The sequence below is a fragment of the Dermacentor albipictus genome, chromosome 4 (genome assembly GCF_038994185.2).
Source record: "Dermacentor albipictus isolate Rhodes 1998 colony chromosome 4, USDA_Dalb.pri_finalv2, whole genome shotgun sequence".
In the NCBI taxonomy this organism is placed as follows: domain Eukaryota; kingdom Metazoa; phylum Arthropoda; class Arachnida; order Ixodida; family Ixodidae; genus Dermacentor; species Dermacentor albipictus.
The window spans coordinates 172,857,635-172,885,134 of record NC_091824.1 but is presented as its reverse complement, the minus strand read 5'-3'; the positions used below and the strand labels follow the sequence as shown (position 1 = coordinate 172,885,134).

The following is a 27,500-nucleotide window of genomic DNA, read 5'->3' as shown; positions in this document are numbered from 1 at the left end:
AAGGTCATGTGAAATTTCGATGATATAGTAAAAGCAGCAGAAGAATTCTATACTGACCTGTGGACTACCCAGAGTAGCCACGCTACCTTTATTCGAAGTAGGGATGAACAGGGTACATAGTCTTCCTTCTATAACTAGCGATGGCATTAGAAGTGCCTTGCAAGATATGACCGGGGGAAAAGTGACAGAAAAAGATCGAATAACAGTCGATTTAATCAAATATGGAGGAGATATCATGCTTGATAGGCAATGCCTCACAACTTTTTGTGTATCAGAGAGTTGGAAGAATGCTAACATTATACTAATCCATAAGAATGGAGACGCTAAGGTATTGAAGACTAATAGGCCCACCAGCTTGCTTTCAGGATTGTGTAAAATATTCACCAAGGTAATTTCCAATATAATCAGGGCAACACTTGACTTCAATCAACAAAGAGAATAGGCTGGCTTCAGGAAGGGATATTCTACACTGGATCTCATCCATTTCGCGAATCAAGTAGTCGAGAAATCGGTGCAGTACAATCAGCCTCCTTATATGGCTTCCATAGATTATGAAAATGCATTTGATTCACTCGAGATTCCAGCTGTCATAGAGGCTTCGCGTAATCAAAGAGTGCAGCAGGCATACATGAATATCTTGGAAAATATCTCAGCAACCTTTGGTTTGCAGATGACATTGTCCTGTTCAGCAACACTGGGGACGAGTTACAACAAATGATTGCGGACCTTAACCAACAAAGTGTAAGGATGGGGTTAAATATTAACATGCGGAAGGTAAAGATAACGTTCAATATCCTGGCAAACGAACAAGAATTCAGGATTGCCAGTCAGCCTCCAGTCTGCACGTTTATCTAGGTCAATTACTCAAAAGGGACCCTAATCATGAGAAGGGAATTTAAAGAATAAAAATGGGCTGAAGTGCATGCGGCAGGCATTACTAGAACCTGAATGGGAGTTTACCACTTCCGTTGAAAAGAAAAGTGCGCAATAATTGCATTCTACTGGTGCTAACATATGGGGCCGAAACTTCGAGGATAACGAAGGCGCTCGAGATCAAGGGCGCTATAACGTAAACCTGTTCCAAACTTTTCTATTCCAATTCTGCAATCAGCCCTGCGCGATTGGTCAAAAACGTTTTTGGACCGCCTCCACTTCACCTGTCTGTCACGCGACGTAATGAAAACCGCTATAGCTCCCCATCTGATATGACATGTACACACTGATTATGCAAATTTGACTGAACAAAAGAAAAATATTTATTTCTCATTCGACGCCTTTTCGCCATTAACCCGCTGCTATTGGTCAAAAGGTTTCAGGCTGCACCCACTTCACCTGCCTCTCACGCGACGTCACAAAACCGCAAAAACTCACCGCATCAAAGTGACGTGTACACGTTAAAGATGCATTAATATGCCGAACAAAACTGAATTTTCTTCTGAATAGCCGCAGGCTGCCCCGTTCCGAAAGCAATAAAAGATGACTACCGCCGATCGCTCAGGCACTGGCTACTCGCACCTACCGGAGAGCATGGATAACCGGTTATCCGGTTATCGATATTCAGTGCAGTAGATCGGCCCCATTGAATCCTTCTCCACTTAAGCGTGCCCCTCGCTTCTTGTGAGCCAATTAGATAAGACAAGCTGCTCAGTGTAGGCAATGTTATTCGTTTTTCAAGCAAACAAAAATGACCTCTTGTGAAGGAGGAGACAGTTTGATTTGTTTGTTCAGACAACCCTGCGGGTGACCGCCCGATGCTTGCGTCGGCGGTCACGCAAATTTGACGTCAGGAGATTGGAATAAAAACATATTGGAATAGTTTTACGTTATACGGCCCCAAGTTAAGGATGCGCAAAGAGCGATGGAACGAAAAATGTAAGGCGTAACGTTAAGAGACAGGAGGAGAGCAGTGTGGATGAGGGAGCAAACGGGAATTCTAGCTGAGATTAAAAGCAAAAAAAAAGAAGCTGGCCAGGCCATGTAATGCGTAGGGTAGATAACCGATCGATGGATCATTAGAGTTACGGGGATAATTGGAAATCGCAGGGAGAAGCCTTCGCCCTACGGTATAAATAATGATACGCTGATGATGATGACACCTGACCTGATATTACTGATAATTCGAATTTCAATGTTTCAATGAAGCATATATATGCAGAGACGAATGCGCACGTGAACAAGCTCCCACATAGGAAGTGAACTAAGTGTCCGGTCAAGGTTAGTATCATGGCGGAGAGCTTAGAAAGTCTCCGAAGCGCACGAAGCACTCACGTTCTAAGTCTATATCAAATAACGAGGTGATAGGCAGGTTCAAGCAGTGTTTAATTAAGGATCGCCCGCTGGATGCAAAGAAGGCTTAAAACTGCTTATTCCGTGATGCTGGTATGGTTCCCCCAATCGCTTCAAGCTAGGAATTTCCCTTTCTGGTATTCAGCCTTGATAGCGGTTGCCGATGTGTGTGTGTGTGTGTGTGTGTGTGTGTGTGTGTGTGTGTGTGTGTGTGTGTGTGTGTGTGTGTGTGTGTGTGTGTGTGTTTGTCTGTCTGCCTGTCTGTCTGTCAGTCAGTTTAGGCTATAGACACTGGACGGGTTACTGTCGAGTCTTTCATCCGACCGCGCCGTCCGGGCGTCTCAATGCCCGCAGCAGCAGCGGTATTGGTGGAAGGTTGGTCCACAACGCACGCTCGTCTCCCGCCAGGAACCACCGCGATATACCGCCCCCCGACGAGACGGGGAGGCGATCGAAGAAATCCTCCACATGCAGCGGTCGGGGGAGGGGGGGGGGGGGGGCACCAAGCAGAGATTGAGCCGCTCGGATCAGCCGCACAGGCCCATTATTTTCCGCTGGGCTGAAGGAGGAGGACTCCCCTTCAGAATCCTGATTTTCTTTTATGTGTTCCTTCTTTTTGCGTCCTTTGTACGGCCCTTTCTGTATTGCTCACCGGAGCAATGTTTTAGAAGGATTGATTAATGGCTGCGCCGAAGTCAAAGCGCAAGCAACGCGCAAGTAGGCATCCGTTGTGCTTCTTTGTTTCCGTGGTTCATTTCATTCTTCCTCCGCTTATCATTCTTTCATTTACTCTTTCCTAGGTTTTGCATTCCTCAATTGCTTATGGGATTTTTAGTTTTGTTTGTTTGATATTGTCAACTCCGTTCTTGGGGTCATTGCAGGAAGGGTGATGCGTCAAGAATACATGATACATAGTTTTCATTCTATGTAGCATACAAATTCACTGACGCTATTGGTAGTCAACAACAGAAAACAAGGAACAAAGAAGAGTGGTTATATAGAAAGTCGCCAAATAAATGAATGTTCTTAGCAAAATTTACTACACATCATTAGAGTGTTCCGTATATTCGCTGATCGCTCTACCGCAGCGGTTGCCGAGACGCAGAGCTCTCGGCCCAGCTGTCCGTCGCTCTCTTACACCTCCCTTAATATAGGCCGCTGCACAGGCAGTCTTGATCACTGTCAGTCTACAAAAGCATAAATTACGGGCTTTAAGTGAGTGCTTGCCACTGAACGGTGCCGGCGCTCGGAAGTTCGGTAAGTGCAAAGTGTCTGCAGGGTCTCTTTTTGAAACGCACAATATTGGTCCGGGAGAGCGCGCGAACGTGAGTCTAGAATGCGCGCAGCTTGTATTTTTTTGCGTTCGCTTATACCGTCGCTTCGGAAAAGATCTAAAGTTGTGGTTTCACAACTCCGCGAGTTTCTCGACACGCTCCCAGCACTCCTTCACTCTTGGTGTTGTTTCAGAGGTTGGTCAATTCTTCAGCGCAGCTGAACAAGAGGTTTCCACTGCTACAATTTATTACTACGCTTCGAGAATTAGTGCACCGTGGCGTAATTTTATGGTCTGAGAACAATATCTACATCTCTTGCACGTGCAACGAAGCTTTTTTTCCATCGCAGGTATCCTGCACCCGCACTCGTCATATATTACAATGCCACGTTGATTTTGCCACAATGGCGCTGCGCCGAAACATGTCTTTCTTTGTATTAGTTGCCTCCGCGACAGTGTGATTGGCTCTGGCGATGAACAACCCAACTGCATGTTCAGAGTTTCAACCGTCATTTATTTTTATTTTCTTCGCCCCCTCGAGGGCACGCCCTGCACCTTCTATTCCACGTGAGGCAAAGCGCCGCACGTGGACCATCACGGAGACGATCACTCTGCCCGGTCGATGGATGGGGAAAACTTTATTGAGGTCCATCCGCCATGACATGCTGAATACGCCGTTTCTCATTCGCTTCCTGTCCCATAGAACGATAAAATATTGATGCATTGTGGCCGTATAAACCTGTGATGCCGAAGCTTAGAGGATCACGAAGCAAGCTGAAATGACAATAAGGGCCTCGCAAAGAGCGATGGAACGGAAAATGGTATGCTAAAGTTAATGTTAGTAGTTATGAACACTTATGAAACTAACTGTAATTTCTAGGCTGATTACCGAGCTGCAAATTTGGCGCAATATATCTGTAGGGATTTCTTTTTCGTCAGTTCCTTGGAATGTTATACAGCATATCGACCGGCTCTCGTCAATCCTCTCAAATGGCTTTATTCTTAGCTTCGAGCATACCCTTGCAATACATTTTAGCCTCGTACTAATGTCGGCATATCCACCTGAAAGGTTTCCGACAAGAACTATTTCGACAATGAAATATTCACTTTGTCGGTTTTCCTTTTTCTCCCGAAATCCAGTCTTAATCGAATAATCGATCCATTCTGCTCAAGCTATTACAGCTCCTTTCATTTTCGCGCATCGTCAGGGTCCCGAGTAATGCTCCGCCTACGTGCCGCTAGGCCTGTGGATCATGAGAAAGAAGTAACTAGAATCTAATTAAATGAATGACTACATAAAACCAGTCCGTTACTGGAGAAACGGGTGGCGAATTGATGTCATTCTCGACGACGAGTTTGTCACTATTGCTAGACAGTTGCCTATACCATGATATCACTTTGGCGCCAGAGAGAGAGAGAGAGAGAGAGATAAAACTTTATTATGTCCTTGATGGGGTTCAGGGGTGCCGAGGGTCGGGAGACTAACCCCCAATCCCCCCCTTCCTCAGACGGCAGCCAGTCCTCGCTTTCTGGCGGCGTCTTCGGCCATCCGGAGGGCCCAGAGCTGCTCCTCTGGGTCCAAGCTGAGCAGCAATGTCGCCCACTGCTCGGCCGCAGTTATGATGCGTGTATTAGTGCGGGAGGTGTTGGTGGGTGAGGCTTTGGGGCATTGCCACATAATACGATCGAGGTCAGCGCGGGCCTCGCACGCTTTGCAGAGTGGGGAGTATGCATCGGGGGAGCAGAACGCACGACCACATGCGTTTGTAAGCCTTTAAAGAGAGGGCGCTTTTGAGTGGAAATGTTGACGATGCTTTCTGCTGCATTCGGATACACGAAGCAACCTATCTACCCGTCTCCTTTTCGTGTGTCAGTGCTCTGTTGTGCGGTAGAAACGAAAACAATTTGACTTTAATTGAATTCTCGCTTTTTCCGTGCGCAACCTCGATTTGATTAGGAGGCACGCACTAGCGGGGGACTCCGAAATAAATTTGACCACAAGGGGATCTTTAACGTGCCCTCAATGCACGGGACAGCGGCGTTTTTGCATTTAGCCCCTAGCGAAATGTGGCCGCCGAGACCCGGATTCGCTCTCGCGACCTCGTGCTTAGCAGCGCAACACCGTAGTCGCTAAGCTATCGTGGCGGGTGGAATGTAAACAAAGTTGACACTTTTAAACGACGACTCTTAAAAACATTCAGCATCAAATAAAAGCATGTTCTACGTTGAAACGAAGCGTGTAATACGTAAGAAAGCGTATCTTGCGTTTCCGTGCTGGTCTTCCAACATGGCGCCACAAGACCTGCGATTCTGCCATGTACTAAGGCACGCTTTCCTAAATATTTAATCGATTGAAAAATGTAGAACGATACGCATGTATACTTTTTCCTTTTGGTACCTATCTTGTTCTGAGAACATGCAACCCCTTAAATGAGGTATGCAAAGAATAACACCAAGCTGCAGAATGAAGCTATTCACAAGAGAGAGACAAGCAGTCAGCAGAGTACATCTACCTTCGTCACGTATCCTTTATTAACCCTCGGCATAGTTACAGCGTTATTTCGGCCCTGTGCTGTCCTAACATAAGTAACCCAGCCAGTCAAGTCATAAGTGAAGAGAGCGAATTTGAAGGGCAGATTGGAAATCTGAGAGAAAAAAAGTAGAATACCGAGGCTAATATCAATGTCAGATGCGCTTCGTCAAATTCTTAATGAATATTCATATCTAACACACGGTGTCAGTGGAACGAAGTGGTCTCTTCCTGTCGGCCGGCGCATCGGCGGTGTCAAGGCGATGACTCAGAACACGGTACCTTTCAGAAGTGACACAAAGGAAAGTGTACAAGAGCTCAGTGGTTCGGGAAAAGAGAAAGAAAAACCAGAAGCGCTCATGAATAAACTACACACCATCAAAGCCGCGGCGCGCTCGCTGCGGTGGGGCGAAGTAACGGTGCGAGGGGTGGCGACGTGGAGATCGTTGGGACGGAAGCGGCCGCACCCACTGCCCACCATGGCGGCGGCCCTCCGCTTTGGTGGGGGCCCTGGTTGATTGTATCAGCCATAAGCATGCCGCTGAGCGAGCTTGTAGGGGTCGAGGCAGGGAGCAAGGAGCGCACCAAAAGAAAGAGAAAAGTTAAACGTCAGACGCCGTAACATGTTATAAACAACGTGGCCTGTTGGGCTTAAGAATACGAGCAAGCGGTTGAAAGCAGCGTGAGAGCAAATGATATAAGAAATATCGACCATGTGGCACAGACTAAGATGCCACGGCACGCGTTCACGAGCATTCTGTTACGAAAGCGTTACGAAAGGCTTCATATTTTTGTAAAACAAGGTTTTCCTTGTCAGTAATGTGTAGAAATGCGTATCTTTTTACATTACTAGACATTCTCGTTTGTGAGCATTTCTTGTGATATTATTGTATGGCGCTGTTTTAATGAATATCTAACTGTTTTCCATTTATTATAACTTTTTCCCTACAGATAGTAGTTCTTGACGTTTTTATTTTGTTCGTCCTGTTCTTGCTGCTCTAATACTCTTATGTATCCACTAACGATAGGAGGTCCCGCTGGCAGTTTCTCATTCTGTGACCTACTGACGCTGTATATAAAACGTAAGCGCGTTTTTTTTTTGTACATGCAGTAGCAAACAATAAACTTGAACCTTCGCCAAGAACCCTCGTGTTGTGTATTTCCGTGCGAGTGTCTTATGGTTGGCTTGAGCCGTTTTCCACGACACCTTCGCCGAAGTCACAATGACACAAGGGGTGGGTCGATGCGCATCGAAGCACGGCGCATAGAGCCGTTTCTTCCTAAAAAAGTTATCAAAACTACCCCAACAGTCCAGCCTGTAGCTGACTTGATTGATTGATTGATTGATTGATTGATTGATTGGTTGGTTGATTGATTGATTGATTGATTGACTGACTGACTGACTGACTGACTGACTGACTGACTGACTGACTGACTGACTGACTGACTGACTGACTGACTGATTGATTGATTGATATAGGAAATGTTGGCGAAAGAGGTGCCACTGTTATGTTTGGAAACGCCAAGTTATATCCACGCAAAAGTGAATTTGGGCTGTGCTATACGCACCCTCCGATGATTTTTGCAAAGCTATCGAGCACCTCTTGCGTTTGTGCTCAACTAGCTGTACTCGAGGAAATTTGGAGCAACGAAAAGTATTGTATCGTGCCCACATGAGTCGCGCACTTAAAGCCATGTTGTCACTGTTGCAGCTTCTGAAATCGACTGGCTTCAGCGACCGCTTGTGAGCGTGATAACCACTTCTATAGGGTGTTATTAGTACTCCGTCCCCTCTCCCACATTATCCGTTCCCTTCATTCTTTATAGTTATTTGCGCAGGCTGACAAACCGGCCGCACGTCTCAGGTTGAACTCGATGCTTTCTTGTCTCTTTCTCTCTGAAATTGTCGTGTAATTAAAATGAAGTCGTTGTTAAAAAGGCTGCCGCAATAACCAAGATGGTGTTTAGGGCACCAGCGGCAAACGGGAATGTTATTTTTCAAGAGGAAGAAAAATTGGCAGTGTCTAGCATACGCCAAAGAAGGTCTGCACGCTCAAGCCTGCGCGCTCAAGAGAAAGTTAAATTACTTGATATACTAATTCGAACGCCTTCCCTCTTATTACTTTTCTCTCACTAAAAGTAGTAGGTTCGAGTGATTTTTTGACGCTACATCAATTAATTGTGTTTTAATTAGCTTAGCCCTAATTAACACCAAACGTCGTGGGTTTGAGACCCACAGAAGGTCGTGGGCTTGAGTTTCCGAATTAACTCTATCCTAATTAACTTTGCCTTTTTCTGGCATGATGCGCGGCATCGGAGCCAGCTGTGAGGAAGACGACGATGAACGCGAGAGCAGTGGCACGAGCACGAAGGGCAGTATGGGAACGCTGGCATGATGAGTGACATCGGCGCCAGCTGTGGAAGAAGGCGACGATGAATGCGAGAGCATTTTCACGAGCGCGAGGGTCAGTATGGGAACGCTGGAATGATGAACGGCATCGGAGCTAGTTGTGGAAGACGGCGACGATGAATGCGAGAGCATTGGAACGAGCGCGAGGGGCGGTTTGGGAATGCTGGCATGATCAGCGGCATCGGAGCCAGCTGTGGAAGGCGACGACGAATGCGAGAGCATTGGCACGAGCATGAAGGGCATTATGGGAACGCTGGCATGATCAGCGGCATCGGAGCCAGCTGTGGAAGGCAACGACGAATGCGAGAGCATTGGCACAAGTGTGAAGGGCAGCATGGGGACGCTGACATGATGAGCGACATCGGAGCCAGCTGCGGAAGGCGACGACGACGAACGCGCGTGCGATCAGTGGCACGAACGCAAGTGTGCCGGAGGCGAGCTCACATAACTTTCTGTACCGCATGTCGCGTTTTGCAGACAATCGGAGGTATGAGTCACTTAAAGGGATACGGACACAAAAGTTGGTGGGTGGTTTTTTGCGTCACAACAAAAGTTGAACTGTTGAAAATGACGAATACAACAAGCTGCTTAGAAAAAAAGAACTAGAAACACCTTTATTTTGTGATTTTCTGTTGCGCCTTGCCTCCAAGCGGCCGATTGTTTGTCCTTGTGTCGGTTGGGCTGTCTTAGTTTACATTAAAATTGTTAGCAGCTTTTAGTGGTGGCTGTATCACATTGTCACGTTGTCGTGATGGTGAAGAACAAGACAGTGCCATAACTTTAAATCATGAGTCTAACCACCGTATTGAGGAATGTATCTTAGCTGGAAGCCTATGCTAGACTTGATCTAAGTGACGACTGTCATGAACGCACCGAAGGGAACGCAATGAGTCATCTGGGCACGCTCACGCCAGGCGTCATTTAGATCAAGCGAACCAGGGTCTTCAAGCTAAGATGCATTTCCAAATACGGGAGTAACTCTTTATAAGACGAACTTGGCATCAGAAAAAGGTAGCACGAAAAACACGACGATAGCGGCGAGCACAATCATCGGTCGTAGGGGTCTGATATACAGAATAAGTGCTTCAGCCATATATGCATAACTCATCGTACATTTGCAGCCTAATTACTGTTGCTCGCGTAGGTTCCAGAATGTGAACCGCTATTCGCTTCGCGCACGAGATATGATTAGACAAGATTACTTCACTAGGAATTGGACGACGTCATTGGAGAACGTTCCGATGCATGAAGGCGCATCTTGCATTGAGCGATAATTTTCTAACAGTGGTTATCCGATAAACAAAAAAAAAAGAAAGACCTTAATGTAGCGCGTGTCGATATATTGATTCTCCGCATGTACCCCCACCGTCATCTACGCCCTCCACAAAGTGTGAGAAGTGCGGAAGGTTCATTTGACTATCACGGGGTGACAGCCCTTTTTGTTATCACCCATCTCGTACATTATTTATGACCAGGCTCCTACATAGTCACTTCACACTCGTAGCTCACTGCCAACCTTGAAATACGTCTCACTGCATTTCTTTCGTTATCTGTGTTCGAGTAGACGTTGGCGCAAGTAGGCGGCGCTGGCTGCTCCTTTTCTCTGCTGAAGAATATGGAACGGCTGAGGAATATGGCAGAACGTAAATGGGCTGGGAGAGTGTTCAGGTATCTGTACAGAAAACAACATTGATTCACAGTGCAGGAAAAGAACTAGGAAGCTTACCAGCAAGTATGCGGCCTGCAGAGTGGGCAATGCAGCAACAAAGAAGGTCAAGCGGAAAGTCAGTGAGGCTGAAATAATCTCATGGGTGGCGGCAATGGAAAAGGAACCTGCCATGAGTAACTAATTAGGAGGAAAAAAAATCAGGAAAGAAAACATTTATGATAACTCAAATGGAAGCTCATTAGTTCTCGAAGCGAGATCGGGATGTCTTAGAACACGCACCTATAAAGCGAGATATAAGAAGGAAAAAGAAGCATGTGCTTGCTGCGGTAAAGCTAGGGAAACGACGGAGCATGTTTTATTAGAATGTGAAGACGTCTACCCAGCGGTCGATTTAGGCACCACTGGCTTCCTTGAAGCCCTTGGGTTCAGCGGGAGCAGTGGTAAAGCAAACATGTCCGCAGTAGACATTAGTAAGAGGCGATCGATATTGGTGGAAGGAAAGTAGGGAAACAACAAAAGACGGAGACGTACAAAAGCACAGTTCGCAATAGGGGATCAGAAAATTTGGGCGTGGTAGTTCATAGTGTTTTTTGTGTGTTTTTTCATTGTTTAGCCTAGGTAGGACATTAGGCAGTATAGTAGCAAGAGCTTGGGGGCGCAACCCAGCGCCCCGTTCCAAAGGGGACGCTCATAACATCCATCCATCCATCCTCTTAAATTGCAGACTATGGCGCAAAGTGATGCACAAGTTTTCGACAACGAATAGGTAAATCTTTTTGGCACTAACTTATAGGACAGAACATGTTTTTTGCCGCAAAGTTAAAACACACAAAAAACGAGGACACATAGGAGGCAACAAGGGCAGTACTTCCAACTGAATTAGTTTGGGCTGTGACCCATGAATGCACATACACGCATGCGCAGGCGTTTGCGAACCTAGGTTATCCAGTGGTCAAACAATCTAGTTTCCGATTTGTAGAGCAAGATAGATGTACTGCTAATGCAACTTGAACCTTTTTTTCATATAGTAAGCTTCCATTAACTCACGTGCTGTTTGATTTATGATTCTGCCAAAAACCAAGTGCGCTGGCAAATGTGCCCCGCCATCTTTCATTAGATTTAGTTCGTGCTCCCTGGTTCGTTCATTTATGCAGCGTCCAGTCTGTCTTATGTAGGACTTGCCGCACTCAAGGGGAATTTCGTACACCACCCCCGTGGCGCATTTCCCATAGGACGCGCCAGGTTTCTTTGCCACAGCCTTGCGAATCGGTCTCCTCGGGAGTGGTTCTCGAACAGAGTCGAACCAGTTTGACGGGGGCAGAAAAGGCAATGGGTACGCCATACCGGCCTACCGCCTTCTTGATACTATGGGAGACCTTATGAACATAAGGAATCACTGCAGGTCTTACGGTCCTGGCACTTTCTTTCTCCCTTGTGGCGCTGGTACCTTTAACCTTCCGTGAAAGGGTTTCGGTGACTGGTGTCACCAACGACATCTGTCGACATCAACGACATCATTGTATATATATTCATGGGTCACAGCCCAAACTAAATCATTTGAAATTGCCGCCTGTGTTGTCTTTTATGTGTCTTCCTTTTGTGTGTGTTTTAACAGTGCGGCAAAAAACATGTCTTTAGGAAGCACCACCTAGGTCAACAAGCAGTTCTGTTGCAATATACTTACAGGACAGAGAATTAGAGGATAATAACGAAAAAACGTGAGAAGGTTAATCAGTGGCTCTCAAAATAATTGCTGAATACCCGTTTTCCCCTAACTTTTTCTTGTTAAACGAATCATGCATAGTTGTTTCTTTCCTGCCCCGATCCTTATAGGTGAACTATACGAGGCGCGGTGCTTATATTATGTGGAAGTATAGGAAACATATTGAAGCAATGGTCAATGTTGGGGCGAAGTGAATTATTTGTGAGGGCTCTCGTTTCAACCCGAAAAGAGCAGTGCTCTCTGCCACTCTAGACCAACTTGACAAGCGCCTACTAACGGAAAAGAACATCCTTGGAAATTGGCCTACGCGAACATCAGCGCGATCCGCTATGAAGGCGCTGCGGCGTTACAGAAAGGACACAGGACTTTGTGAGAAATTGTGGATGCACACTGTGTGACGTAGGATTGGACGGTGACACTGCGTGACCCTAGGAACGCCTTCGCAGACTGCGTGACAGTACCCACAGAAAAAGTTCTGTATCGTTTGTGTGTGTGTGTGTGTGTGCGTGTGTGCGTGTGCGTGTGTGTGCGTGTGTGCGTGTGCGTGTGCGCGTGTGCGTGTGCGTGCGTGTGCGTGTGCGTGCGTGTGCGTGTGCGTGTGTGTGCGAGTGTGTGCGTGCGTGCGCGCGCGCGTGTGTGCGCGCGTGTGTGTGCGCTTGTGCGTGTGCGTGTGCGCTTGCGCTTGTGCATTCCAAGACACCTACGTGTCTTGGAATGGAGACATTTTCCTTCAAAAACAAGGAATATGTATAGGTTCGTCTATTGCACCGATTCTGAGTGACCTGTTCCTAGCCAACATTGACAAATCCCTAGCCGCACGCCTCATGAATTCACGGGTTGCTCGTGTGTTCAGGTTTGTTGATGATTACTTAGTTTTAGTGGACAACGTTGATAACAAGCATCAGTCGCTGTTGACAAACCTTGAAAGTATTTTCAGAGAGGGGCTAGAGCCATTGGTGATCACAAGTGAAGAACCAGATGGTGGAGCAATTAGGTTTCTTGACTTAAAACTAAGTCTGGGCTCCAGTCATTGTTGTTGGCAATATGAACCGCGTGCAAATAAGCCTCTTTTGCCCTTCGAATCTGCGCATTCCAAAATCGTAAAACGAGGCATAGTTAAGTCATGCTACAGAAACGCGTTGCAAAAGTCGTGCCATCATAGCATTGCTGACAGCTTTCGGGAGCAAACGCGCAGGTTCACAGAGGCAGGTTATCCTTCACAACTATTAGTATCTGTGGCACAATGTTTGTTCAAGGAAATCGGAACCAGGGCTCCGTTATCTGGGAAGGAGCCTTGCGATCCAAGCACACGACAAAAAATAGTGGTGATGCCGTACATTCATTCGATCGCGCACCGAGTTAAGAAAATTGGTAAAAGATGCGAGGTAAAAGTGGTGTTTTCCGCACCGGAGAAATTGCTGAGCATGTGTGCAAAGGTTAACCCAGGTGCCACACAGAAACGAGGTTGTGAAACACAACACAGAAAGAAGTTCGTCGACTGCGCTGAAGGAGTAGTATATTCCATTCCACTTCAGTGCGGCAGAAAGTACATCGGTCAGACTGGACGATGTTTAAACGAAAGATTAAAGAAACATGATTATAACGTTTCAGGAACAGTCACTGGACACCTTGGGATACATTGTAGAGATTGCGGATGTCGGCCATTATTCAAGAATTGTAAGATTGTGAGCAAAGATGGCAGCCAAATAACGCGGGAGATAATCGAAGCTGCTGAGATTGCGCGTTTGGGTAGTATGTGCGTGAGCACGCCTTCAGTTTCCCTTAGTGCAAAGGAATTAGATTTCCTCAAGCGCTAATCGGGAATTTTCGTATCCGGGGTTTTTTGTGATGAGTGCAGCAAAAACGATCGCATGACAAAGCCGGCTTGGCATTGGTAGATGGCAATATTTGTCAAAACTATTTTAGTTTTTTGTTTGATTGTTTGTTTTGTCGCTACCGCCCTCCCCCCTGAGTATCTTCCTGTATTTATTCCACTGACAAGGGAATAAAACGTTAGTTGCAAGTAGCGCTCTGTGGTGTGTGTCTCTTCTGTGTGTATCGTCAAACTGTTGCGCATTCCAACCTCCTTCTATGAAGAAATATGGCGTCGAACGATGTACGAGAGTTTTACTACTTGAGAAGCGTATATCAGCTTAGAGGAGGCCATCTGCTCGCCTTGGCAAACCCTGCCCCAGTAGCTCAGGGGCTGCGGCGCTGCGCTGCTGAACTCGAGAGCTTGACTTTGGCCGCGGGGACCGCATTTCTATGGAGGCTGAATGAAAACACGCTTGTGCACTTATATTTAGGTGCACGTAAAAGAACTAAGGTGGCTCAAATTAATCCGGGGTCTCCCGCTACGGCACTGCCTCATAATCAGATCGAGGTTTTGGAGGTGAACCTCGGAATATATTGTTAAAGCAATGTTTTTCTTCAGAAGAGACAGTACGCATTTGAGCTGGTTGGTTCATGATTACGAGCAGTAAACAGCGCTAAACAACATGATGAAGAGAGGGACACAGACCACAGCGCTGACTAATAACCAAGTATATTTATTCTTTGTCAGCATATGTATACTCTACCGCTATCTCAAAGCACAAGGGAACAAAAATTCAGTATGCGCGGGGGAAATAGGAGGTGGAGTAGATTTTAATGAAGAGAAAGGAGGAGAGGTCGGCCTGGAGAGCGTGTATCTAGCCTGCTACTCCTCACTAGGGAAAGGCGAACTGGTAAATACAGGAAAGGGTAGGTGGCTGGTGATTATGTTATGATACAATGAGCTACTATATACACATTGTCCAATATGCGGATGTGCACTGTAGACACAATATACGCAAGAGTAATCTGGTCCATACAAAAAGCTATCGCGCAAACACATTTCGTACTGTCTGCACGTCTCATAGGTTCTAGAGACGATGGTCTAAACTAGTCTCACGTACAAAGTTCAAGAATGACTTTATGGCACGTTGGGCACAGTCAACTCGTCTCCACGCGCCCAAAATCTCTTCTCCCGAAAAGGGGCAGGAGTCCGAGAAGTCAACATTAGACTTAAATGTTCTTCGTTCGGCCGCATATTGAGGGAACATGTAAAGTACGTGAGTACTCGGGAGTCTGACAGACGCTACAGTCAGGGTCCCGTGCTTGTCCAATCTTGTGAAGGTATCGGTGAGTGCACGCCACACCCAGCCGTAATCGATGGATGAGTGCTTCATGGCCGATCCGCAACCGAAGTGGAAGCCGGAATCGTAAACCAGCGTCAAGTCTATGGAGGTGCTCTTGTTGATGTTCGGTGTTTTCCCATTGTCGCGCCATAGAAGTTTTGATGGAGTTATGGAGCAAGGCGTTGGTCTCAGCGGGAAAAATGAATTGTTATAATGTTTCCGTCAGTGTGAGCCTTTTTTGCTTCCGCGTCAGCCTCTTCATTTCCAGCTATTCCACATTGGCTAGGAATCCACTGTAGCACGATGGTATGCCCGGATTGAGACGCCTCAGCAAGCAAAGACATGATATTATAAACCAGAAGACTATATGCGGTTCTGTGATTCATATAACTGTTGATGAGTTGCAGTGCTGGGTTTTGAGTCACAGAAGACTGTCCACTTCTCCAGGATTTCTTGCAGGACGCAGCGAATTGCTGCTCGAATTCCGATCAACTCAGCTGCTGTATACAACGTTCTGTGTCCCATGTGGAAACGGTGTGCGATCCCCATTCCAGGTACCGTGTACGCCGCCGCGGAAGAGGTCTGTGTCACAGAACCATCTGCAAAAACATGTTCGGTGTATCCAAACCTGTAAGCAATGTAGGATAACGCGAAATGCTTGAGCCCAGCAAGCGACATTTTGGACTTCTTCGTTATTCCGGGGATTGAGAGTATCACCGTTGGCTTTGCCATCGTCCAGACTACAACTTCCGGTATGTCATGCGGGTCGAAGTCCGACGGCATTAAGTCTTGCTGCGCCAACACGGCTTCCGAGTAGGCCGTATGTTTGTGATGTTTGTCAGTGGATGATTCCTTTGTCTAGTCAGTAGCCTTAGATGTACTCGCAATGGCTCATATTGCAGATAAACTCGAACTGGACACGCGCGTGCCTCTGCAGTAGTGCCCCAGTAGACGCACAACTGCAGTAGTCCTAGGCAAATTCTCAGTGCCCGAGCCTGGGCACTTTCAAGTGTGCGTACAGCAGTTGTACTAACCCGAGAAAGTATAGCTGTACTGTAGCGGAGGCAGCCAACAAAAATCGCCTGGTAGAACTGCAGGAGAGGTGATTTGGATGGCCCCCACGATTTTCCAGACATATGTCGAATGATTTGAGTAAAGCTGTCCAGCTTTTTTCTTAATGCGGAGAAATGCTTTGACCAAGATAAATCATGGCTGATGATGACTCCGAGAAACTTGCAGTGGGTTACCGAAGGTATAATCTTCCCATGAGTCATAACGGGGTTGCAGGCCATTGACCTCTGTGTAAATGCCATGGTTACACTTTATGTCGGTGAGTGCTGCAGTCTGCGACTATTTAGGTATGTCGACCTTATTTACACCGCACGCTACAGCTTCGTTTACACTTGCAAGCGAGTTAAGCTCGTGGTCCATATACATATTTCACCTGCGTACACAGCGGCCGAGACTGTGCCTGCGAGTTCTTTGACGAGTCGAACGAGAACCACATTAAATAAATTTGGGCTCAGTACACGTCCTTGAGTCACCCCACTGTAGACGGTATGGTTCCTTGTTTCACCGTCTAGAATTGCCATGAATATCGTTCTCTCTTGAAGATAGCTGGCTATCCACTGATGCATACGGCCACCGATGCCATATTCTGCAAGGGTAGATAAAATTGCATCGTGTAGAACATTGCAAAAGCACCCTTGATATCAAGAAAGACATACGCCGTCAATCGACGGTGATGTTTCTGATGTTCAACAGTTAGTAGGTCAATAACGCTATCGATTGACAACTTACCCTTTCGGAAACCTGTCATCGCGTTTGGATATACATTCGGCTTCTCCAAAAACCACTCGAGGCGCGTCAAGACCACGCGTTCCATGGTTTTTCCTATGCGACTGGCAAGCGCCACAGGTCTGTAGGAAAGCATAGCATGGGGTGGCTTGCCTGGCTTTAATAATGCCATGATCTTGCTTGTCTTCCAATGTGCAGGCACAGTTCCCGAGGACCAAGACGGATTCTATAAAGCCAGGAGCTCTTCAGTCGCTCGAGGGCCTAGATGGCGCAAGGTAGAATAGGTAATGCCATCAGGCCCAGGCGCACTCGAGTGTCTTGAAGAGGAAATCTCTGCACGTAGCTCTTGCAGCGTGAATGGGAGATGGAGACGATCGTCCATTGTTTGAGGAGCGCACCTGAATAGTGAAGCTACCGCTGTTGCAGATACAGAGAGGTGCATGCAGAAATCTTCCGCGATTTCCTTCTCACTGCGCGTCTAGATGATAGCCAAAGCTCGGAAGGGACGTAGTTGTTGAGGAGAAGCTGGTAGGGCTCGTACAACGTGCCATATAGTGGACAACGGTTTTCTTGGGTACAGGCTGGTGCAAAAGCACCTCCAACGTTGTCTGTCGAGCTTGTCTAAGTATCTTTGAACCTTTTTTTGCACACGGCGTGACGTCCCCAAGTCTGGTATCAATTTAGTTCGCCTGTATTTCCTCTCGGCGTGACGTCGGACAGCCCGCAATTCTTCATATATAACGTCAACGGATGTTCTTGAATTTGTTGTTTGTGTGATGCGTGTTGATGCGTGCATTGCTGTTGTAATGCGCTCTTCCATCTCTTTTGGATAAATTATACAATTGAAGGATTCTTCCAGCTTGTTTTGAAAAGCATCCCAGTCAGTGCGTCGCGTATGAGAACTTGGGAGTCTTGTAAAGCATCTCATTTGTCAGGGGCAATAAATTGCAATTAATGGGATAGGAAGGCTATCTCCTTCGGAAGGAGAGAAGTGGAGGGGAGGCTTACACATGCTTCGCCGCTAGTATGAATGTGAAAGGCTTCGGAAATAAGGCGTGCGCGGTCATCGCGGTATTTTGACAAATGGGTCACATCTTTAAAAGACGGCTTGTAGCCCCATTTATTGCAATGCAGTGATAATTGACCATCTCTAACTTTTTTGTTAACTTTGTTTGAGTGTTCGCGCATGCGGTCATTGGTGCACCGCCCCGTTTGACCGATATAGAAACGCTTACGAGAAATAGGAATCTCATAAGCCACACACTGAACAAACCTCTGCCTGTGCTGCTTTTTATAACTTTCTTTTTGTTCTCGGTCACCCGATTGACTTGGTGGCACAGGCTACCTAACTTATTTCTGGCAGTGAACAACAACCTAACGCTTGCCCTGCTGACAAACTTTTTGAGCTTTTTATTTATTTATTTCAGTACCTTCAAGGCCCGGAAAGGCGTTAGAGAGGGAGTGGGTACAATGAAAATATAGGAACAGATACAGAAATACAAAGTGCATATTTCTATACAAAGATATTGGTGCTATTACAAAAAATAAAACCAAATACAAAAATACAGATTGCAAGTTTTTAAACAAAAGTAGTGGTGCTATTACATCAGGTAGTCAATAAGTGCTCATTTGAAAGATGGCACGTCCACAGCTTAGGCAATGGAAGGAGGAAGGCGGTTCCCCTCACTACAAGTTTTATGCGCAAGATTATGCGCAACCTGGTGCAAATATGGGATGACCGCAACCATTTGCCGTGAGTGATTCTCAGATTGAGCAGCTGCCGATTGTTTTCTTTTAAGGCTTGTTGCGAAGCTTTCAGCGATGCTTGTTAAAAGCGGTAACGGGAAACCTGCGAGCTTCAGCGTGGCTACTCCCAATTCGAAGTTAACATATACTTGGGGGTCACAAGACCTGATGAGGGCCGCCATCATGCAAGATCTTGCAATACCGCGCTTAACTATCTTTGAGTGCGCAGAGGAAAAGGTAAGAAGGCTCTTATGAGACCAAGGAACACAGCCCCAACATACATGGTTGCTTGAGAACGAGAGCTCCAAGTCTAAGAAACGCAGCTTATTGTCTGACGGTTGCTCTGTGGTCAAGTCAAAGGAATCTAAGACCGTGCGGAACAAGTCATATATTATACCAGCAGCAGGCTGCGTGTCAGGAGTGTTAGTATTATAAGAAATTAAAGAGTCATCAACATATCGCATCACTTGTACAGTGCTCGTCTGGCTGAGCTTAGTTTTAAGATTGCGGTCATAGCTGGCCAATAAAATGTCGCTTAGAACAGAAGCAATGCATGAACCTATGCACACACCTTTCTTCTATATAAAAAGCTTATCCTCCATGCTGATGAAAGTGGAAAGCCTTGTAAAACCTTAAGAGCTCTAAAAACCTGTCGGTATTCATACCATATGCATTCTGAAACTTAAGAACACCATATTTGTCAATGCGATGGCCAACTTAGATGCATATATCTTCTCGAGGCAAAGAGTCTTTGATGTCCACAGAAAAGGCTCGGACAGCCTTTGGACATTCTTCATGGAGAAAGGTGGAGACAGAACCTGGAGTCTTTATGAGGAAGGGGTCATCAGTGTCGAGGAGGCATAAAAACTCTTGCAGGAACACTTCTACTTGTCGTTGCCAGGTTGCGAGCTCAGAAACAAAGGCCCGGAAATGGCACAGTTTCCTGTGAGTCTTGGCGCTGAAAAAAACAGAAAAAGTGGTTCCTTTGCGGCTTTTATGGAGCAGGCTAGCTTCGAAAGCGCGACCGTTTCTCAGAGCTGAACAACCCTTGTTTTCGCCTTCGCAAGAGCCTTAAGTTGCCTAAAATGGCCGAATTTGCTTTGCTTTTGTACAAGCCACCAGTCATCACGACAAAGCCACCTTCTTTGACAGATAGGAGCAGCTTGAGCCCGGCTTCTCGAAGGACGGTCACTGCCGTGCGGAGCCGAACTCTGTTGCCTTTTTTAACCTGCTGGGGCAGGCAGCCAGCACCATCTTTGATACATCTGTCAGCTTCATCTCTTTTTGCTCTACCAGCAGCTGTCCTGACGAGGCTGAGCAGTTCCGTCTTCTCCAGAACAGGATGCTCACAAAATTTAGGACCAAGCTTGAGTAGATCCGCAGCATTCTTCGGGATTGAGGCGTCTACGAGTATCGTTACCCCTTGGCCTTGTCCTGGATTCCGGTGTCCTCTCCTAGGTAGTCGAACGAGTTGCTCCACAGCAAGTCGGCTGTCTGAGACGCCAGTCGCAAATCTTGAAGTAACGTCTTCTGAGCCCTGTGGAAATACAACTAGTTCTGGTTCACAACCTGCAAGTAGTCGCTGTAGAAGCGTACCTGTCGAAATGCTTCCGAGTGCAAAAGTCGGCACGTTCTCTTTATGTGGCCCTCTGAAGGCATCAGCCCCACGAAAAACACGGTGACTTCCGGCGGTAAGTAAGAGTGCTTGAGCGAGTAAGTGTAGAGGGGAGCATACAAGTCGCGGTGGCAAGCAAATTGATGCAAACGACTGAACAACGGAAACACGAGAAAGGCGTACACGAAGGAAAAGAGCCCAATGTAGTAGAAATGAACTGCAGAAGAGTACGCATTTGGGCTGGTTGGTTCATGATTATGAGCAGTAAACAGCGCTAAACAACACGGTACAGTATATGTGCGCTGACTGAAAGAATAAAGACACTTGGTTATTAGTGAGCGCTGTGGTCTGTGTCCCTCTCTTCGTTCTCTTTAGCGTTGTTTACTGATCGTAATGCTTTCCTTGCTTCGCGTTATTTCGCAGCTTGGGTTCTCGCCGAGTAGATTCGCATTCGCTCAAAGAAGAGTAAAAGCGCGTCCGGCGGAGGGATTCGCACCTCGTTCCCCCAGCACAGCAGCTAGATGCTGTAACCACTAGACCCCAACGGCACGTGCGCTTCTCACTTGCTAGCGCCAATTAGATTTCCGAGATGCGGCGCTTCCGCTTCCCCTCACCCCAGTGAGGAGTAGCAGGCTAGACACACGCTCTCCAGGCCGACCTCCCTTCCTTTCTCTTCACTGAAATCTGCTCCTCCTTCTACCATACAATGGCGCATACCCACAACGGGGATCGGCCAAGAAGTGTGTCCGCACGGTGATCACGAACACGACGACAAAATTGTGCAGATATAACGCACAAGCTGGCATGCTGGAAGCAAAAACTTCACCAAGCGGTTAATGAAATGCTGTGTATTCTCTCCTTTAGTTCCTCCTCCATCCCTGGCGTAAAAAAAGGAAACAGGCGCGCGCGTGTGCTCTCGCGTGCTATGCAATGTGACACATCTTATATATCGGCTTGTATTTTTCCAATTATTTTTATTTAGCTTAAGTGTACCAGCCGTTTCTTGACCAGTCCCCCATTGTGGGTATGTGCAATAGTATGGAAATCATAATTCACCAGCACGCTGCAATCATCTCAGAGAGCTACTTGGTGGCAGAATATATATACCGCTCACTTCTTGGCCAATAGCCCGTTGTGGGTGTGTGCCAGTGCGCCGTCCGCTTTCAGATCGTGCTTCAGATCGTGGTTTTTGCACGTAAAACTCTAGAATCTTTTCACCCCGGCTTGTGTACTTCCGCAATGTCTACCTTATGCCTCTGAGAACGTGAGCGCGGCATTTTTTAATGACCTGCATTTTGCGACCCGGCTATTTCCTCCCAAGAAAATAAATAATGGTAAATGAATAAATGTATAAAATAACTATCAGCGCCCAACCTGAAAAAAATTTTTGCTTAGTCTGCTAGCAAGTAACTGTATGTCACGTTGGCTACTCGCCACCACAAAAAAGATGGGACGAAGGCGTACAAACACTTTTCTCCGCACTGCTGCTCGCTGCTTGTAAGGTTATTTCGGGCAAAATGCGTTCGACGAGCGTCACTCCAACAAGGTTGACAACGTATTTGTTTGGTGTTGGGTTGCTGAGCACGAGGTCGCGGGATCGAATCCCGGCCACGGCGGCCGCATCTCGATGGGGGCGAAATGCGAAAACACCGGTGTACTTAGATTTAGGTGCACGTTAAGGAACCCCAGGAGGTCGAAATTTCCGGAGTTCTCCACTACGGCATGCCTCATAATCAGAAAGTGGTTTAGGCTCATAAAACCCCACAATTTAATTTTTAACGTATTTGTAGGGATCTCTGTCTGCACGCACAATGCCGCTCGTAGAGCGAGCGGCGGCCGATCGAAAGAGCTGACGGCTGAGACGTCAAGCACATAAGAACAATCCTTAGTAGCGAATATCTTTGTAAAATCCAGTCCCAGCTGGGAGACCCAATAGAATACGTGGGTAAGAAGTACGTATTTTCTTTTCAACGAACGACTCCTGGACAAGATGTAGGGCGAACGCTGAGTGCAATAGAAGAGGAGCTTGCTAATGGAGCGACCGAGCAAACAACCGAGTAAATGGCGCCGGGCGAAGGGGCCGCACCATTAGTTCTCCAACAGCAAGAGGCAGTCGGGGCTGCCAGCCTTCTTCCGAGGCCCTGGTTAGCAGGGATGATGAGTTCTTATAAGCCTCCGCATTCTGAATGGGCCGATTCCCATTGCTTCATTACCGAGGCAGCGGCACGCGTTCTACTCTGCAGTTAACATCGATTTTCCGATATCGAGCGCGCGCTTGCGTTGCGAGAGGGGGAGCGGGGACTGAAGAAAAAGTTTTTGTTTCCAAGTGTGTGGCTGGCACCCACACACAGTGGGCCCCGATATGGGAGGCCGGAGCTGTGTCACCTCGCGTTACACTGGCCCCTGATGCCGCCACAGCCGTCACGATGAGGACCTGTTATCGGGGCGTGCCTGGTGGTGCACTTGTACTGCAGTTCCGAGCGCATGAGATCTGTAGCCACATTGTTGTTTATTGAATATGGAAAAGAGGAAAGGGAAACGGTAAATAGGTATTCGAGGGCTTACTACCACAAACTCGCATATTGAAGCATCAATACCAGAAAGGTTTTGAAAAGATAAGAACGAGAAAAAAAGATAAATCAAAAGCATACGAACACTACATACCAGCACTAACGCATCCCAAAGCGCCTCAAGGCCGATCATAGTCACCACAGGAACCGCCACCCAAAGAGCGATCCGATGTTAACAGAACAGCCACGCGCCTGAGCACATCGGGGGGAATCCGGAACAAACGTTGCATATTTTCTCGCGAATTTATTTGTACCGTATACCGGAAAATGTTTGAGGAAAGTGGCGCCTGCTGACGCGACCCTGGATCATTCTCACAGGTTATCGGTGTGCGAACCTCGACACTAGTGCGGAGCGGTCTAGATGTATGTAGGCAAGAAAACAGAAGAGCAAGAGAAACCGACAAAGGTTTTCAAGAAACTTGTCCGCGTCACTTAAGTTAAACGCGAGAAAAAATTGCGTCGCTATACATTTACTCCCGTTTATCAACCGCGCGCGCTCTTGCAATGCAACGTAGTTTCTCCAAACTTCAGTTGGAAAATAGGGAGAGGGAAAAAAAAAACATTAAGTCATAACCAGGTGGCGTGATCTTGCTCGTAGGGTGGATCCGTTAGTTCATAGTCCCCTCAGCTCGCGCCTCTCCACGTATACCAGCTGGATCAGCCGTCGCTGCTCCAGCGAGACTTAGCTGTGAAGCTCCTACCGTCCCTCCCCCCCCCCCCCCCCTCCTCCCCAAATTTAGGGCTACGCCTCTATTTCTTTTTCGCTCTCCGCTCCTTCAGTTGAAATAGCTTCTGTAGAAATAAAACATTTATTTGGGCTAGTTGGTTCATTTCGATAGTGCAGGCTGAGTAGCGCGCAAGGAGCGTCTACCTGGTAGCCAAGTGTCGGGCTGCTCTTTACTCACACGTAGGATATAATAAAGAATTTGCAACCGGATACTTAGTTTATCCACGTACATTGTCAAGCCGGAACGTTTTTCGCAATGACAGAAAAAGAAAAGCATTTTTGCTTTCCTACTGACTCCTGTTTCCGAGTTTAACGAGCAAGCTTTATGGTGAGCAATATTTCTTCGTCGTCATTATCAATAGTTGCTTTACCTTTTCGTGCCTTATGTACGTATGAAAGCCAGTATGTCAGGACGGCGCATCTAAAATATCTCGTTCATCCGATTCTCGACACGTGGAGTTCCACACGGGCGTCCTCGTAACTCGTCCTTTCCAAGCATTGTGTTCATGCGACCCGCTCTCAATGCATCGTAGAGAGTGACAATACAGTCATCGGCGACCAGTGGCACAACCCGGGGGCAACCTGACCGCAGTTCACCGGAGACAGAGCGCGATTCCTCCGACGCCCAGCTCGGCCGGTCGATAGCGCAGTCGGATCCCCGGCGAGTAAGCTTCGGTAGCAGCCCGTGGGGATTTGGGTGGCCTTCTTGGCGCGCGAGACGTACGTGCCGCGGGGTGGCCCCCCCTCCCTCGCCCCCTTCCCACCCGTCCCCAGAAAAAAGCAGCAGCCGCCCCCTCTCGCGCCAGCCCATGTAATCCGGTTGTTGTTGTCTTCGCAGACTGACCTGCCGAGAGGCAATCCGCGATTTAGCGTTCGCCCTTTGTTCTAATTACGCCGTCAACGGCGCCGGCTGGAAACTTCGCTTGATGCTGCTGCAGTCTGCTGCTCGCTCATTTGTGGATTCGGCGTAAGATCTGCCCTATCGGTGTCGCCTTTATTTTATTTTTAGCTTACTCTAGTTGCTGCTGTTGCAGAGGGGTCTTGCATTAGTCGAGCATGTAGAACACTGTAATTCGATTCGATGGCGTATACATTCTCAACGACAGTCATCAGTTACCATTACGGACGCACACCAGCTGCCGGTCAGATGTTTAGCGTACAAGAAGCGCACATGTAAGCTGCGCAATCCGCGTGCAAAAAAAAATGAGTGAAGGAAAACAAAACAGAATTTGCACTTGGTTATTAGTAAAAAAAATTGGACGCAAGGTGGAAAGTAGCAAAATATGTGGCACTGGCAGCCCCGCGTTTGTCCGTCTTCCAAAGAGTTTGCAGTTTACATTTCAAAACATAACTATAGAAACAGCTGCGTTAAAAAAGAGAAAAAATAATTCTTGCTGTTTATTATATCTCACCTTCTGTGTTTTGTAAGCATTAATGCGTATTAAGTGTGACGCGAATGGTTTATAGGAACAAAATAAACAGCTTACGGGAATAACACATAACACTTAATCGCATGTTCTCAACAAACTCGGTTTCTTGAAGATGGCCTAGGATATTCTACACACCTGGCAACCGTCAACTGTAGAAGTAGCAAACACTCCTGCTTTTTCTTTTCTTTTTTTGTTGCAATTAGTGTAAAGTTCTGCTAACCACGTCTGAATGAAAAAAAAATAATCAAAGGACACCTGCTGTGCGTCTTTCTCTGCGGGAACAAACAACGCACTCCGAGTGTTCTTTTGCTACGTGTTTTCAGAGTGACGAAAGGTGTTTCTGCTTTTTTGTTGTTGTTTAAAAAGGTCTGCACTTTGACTGTTTCTGATGCAAAATGAAGCACTGCAGACATCTGATGCTACAGCGCTACACAACGCACAGTAGCAAGATTTTGGCGTTCATTTGTTTTGTGCCCCAAGAACTATTTATCGTGCCGTGCAGAGGGCTAGGGCAGCCATATTCGGCAGTTAAGATACTATCAAATTCTCCTGAACGGCTATAAAAAGTGATTAGTGTGTAATTTCGGAAATTGATGAACTTTCCTACAGTGATGGCAATGAAATGTAGGCAGGTGACTGGGAATTTACAGGGGTAGGATAGAGGCTGTTCACGCATGAAAGGGTAACCCGAGATGACGGGGAAACGCCTTTCCTCTGTAGTCGAGGTTAAATAGTAAGACATGGGCGATGACGACGATGATAATATAGGTGGTGGCGGTGGTGGCGGCGGCGGCGATGGCAACAAAATGATGGCCTCTTCTCGAAATCTCGCTTTAGCTCCCTGGCTTTGCGACTGAAGCATACGTACCGGCGCGTCTTTCGTTTTTCGCTGAGATTATATATTACTTGCTTGTAGACGTTGACATCGCAGGGAGCATTCACACACCACCGGGTTGGTCGCCCGCGTTTGCAATCCACTTTTGCTCAATGCGTCCGCACGTTGTCCGCCACCTCCACCAGCGTCCACCAGTAATTCAACTTCAGTATTTCTCCGCAAGCTCACGTAATGTTCCTCGACGGTATTTTCCGTGTGAGCACACTATGTCTTCATTAAACGCGCTTCGCCTTTGTGCCACGCCTTGTATTGCAAGGCTGCCGCTGCTTTATCACAGGGAACCAGCGCAACCTTTCCTCCTGCTCCTCCTCCTCCTCGTCTTACCCCAGCCTCGTTCCTTCTTCACTCCGGGGTCATATTACTGAGCAAGCGCGAGCTCGCTCCCTTTCGGGACGGTCCCCAGGGTCGCTATTATTAAGGCACGCTTTTCGCTTTGCCAAGCATACTATACGGTGCCACGCCGCTACTTCCCTTCTTTCGTTGCCCTTCTTCTTTCTCTCTTTTGTTTCTCCCTTTCTACCGTTGCCCACGCTATCCTCTGTACCCTCCGCGTCCGTCTGTGCCTGACGCAGGGTGATTCCAACGGCCACTACACAGCAGAAAAAGACAGCCCTACAGCGCCCTCTTGTATACTTAACTCACGCGCGCTTCCATCAAGCCTTATTCCCTTCTTAACGCGCATTTGCTCGCTTCATGTAATGCGTATTCTTCTTGACTCTTTTTTAGCTTTCATTTATGTCGTCGCGTGTTTGTGGCGAGAACCGTGTAGAGGCGGTGCTTTCACTTCTCAGTGATTTCGCGCGCGTGCGACGGCGCTGGCTTTTCCGGGTGATGAAATTTAGTCGCGTTTTCGTTGCCTCAGTGGCGCGGCCCATGAGTGCACGCATAAGCAGTGGCACTGCTCAGGAGCAGCAATACCGAGGCCTATTAAAACTGTGCAGCGGTTGTGCAAAGTGGGCGTAGCGTCGGTGAACAAGGCGATGAACTTGCAAAACATTTTGGTCCCTTTATTAAGCTGCATCTGTAGTGTATACGTTGCCTATAAACATCTCATATACTATTTTGCTTCATCGTCCCCGTTATCACTAATGTCTACACAGCGCAACTCTCAAGTCCAGGTCATGTGCACAAGCTTTCCAGCCATACGCCTTTTCTTTCTTTTTGCATCAGGCATCCCTTACAGATACCGATGGTAAATAACCTGCGCAGCATTGAGGAAAGATGTAAGGTGACCAGTCTTTAAATAATGTGCAGATTTTGTAACTGTCTGCGCTGACTATCTACAGACCAGCACGATAGAATAACTCCCTGAGGAGAACGATGCGTAATTCGTCTGTGCTTTATCCCGATAGCCCAGTGCGGGGACTACGGCCAACCGTCAACCGTTAGAACCCGCGAAAGCTCTCTGAATTTCTCCTGCTATTTGTCCGACATCCGCTGAATCTTCCTCGATGCTGCACAGTTTTATTGAGACTGCACAGCTTCGCACCCGCCCTCTCGTCAGCCGTTGTGGCTTCCGCGCAGATGAGGCGCGCAAACGACAACGCGGCTACGTCGTCCATTTAGGCGAGCTGCGGGCTGCGAAGCGACGCTATCATATTTGTATAATTCACTGGCAAAGGGGGCCACCGAGTCTCTCGGGGCTCAATGCGTATGCAAACTGAAGCTTTA

The 27,500-nt window shown here is 47.3% G+C and overlaps 1 protein-coding gene across 1 annotated transcript in view; it reads left to right on the top strand.

Moving 5' to 3' along the window:
- Positions 1 to 27,500, top strand: part of bru3 (bruno 3) — a 1,518,741-nt gene that overhangs the window by 194,038 nt on the left and 1,297,203 nt on the right. Inside the window, exon 4 of the mRNA XM_070537810.1 lies at positions 17,045 to 17,148. Coding sequence (XP_070393911.1) covers positions 17,045 to 17,130 — 86 coding nt within the window. The 3' untranslated portion in view covers positions 17,131 to 17,148. Of the gene's footprint in view, positions 1 to 17,044 lie in introns of the transcript that reaches the window.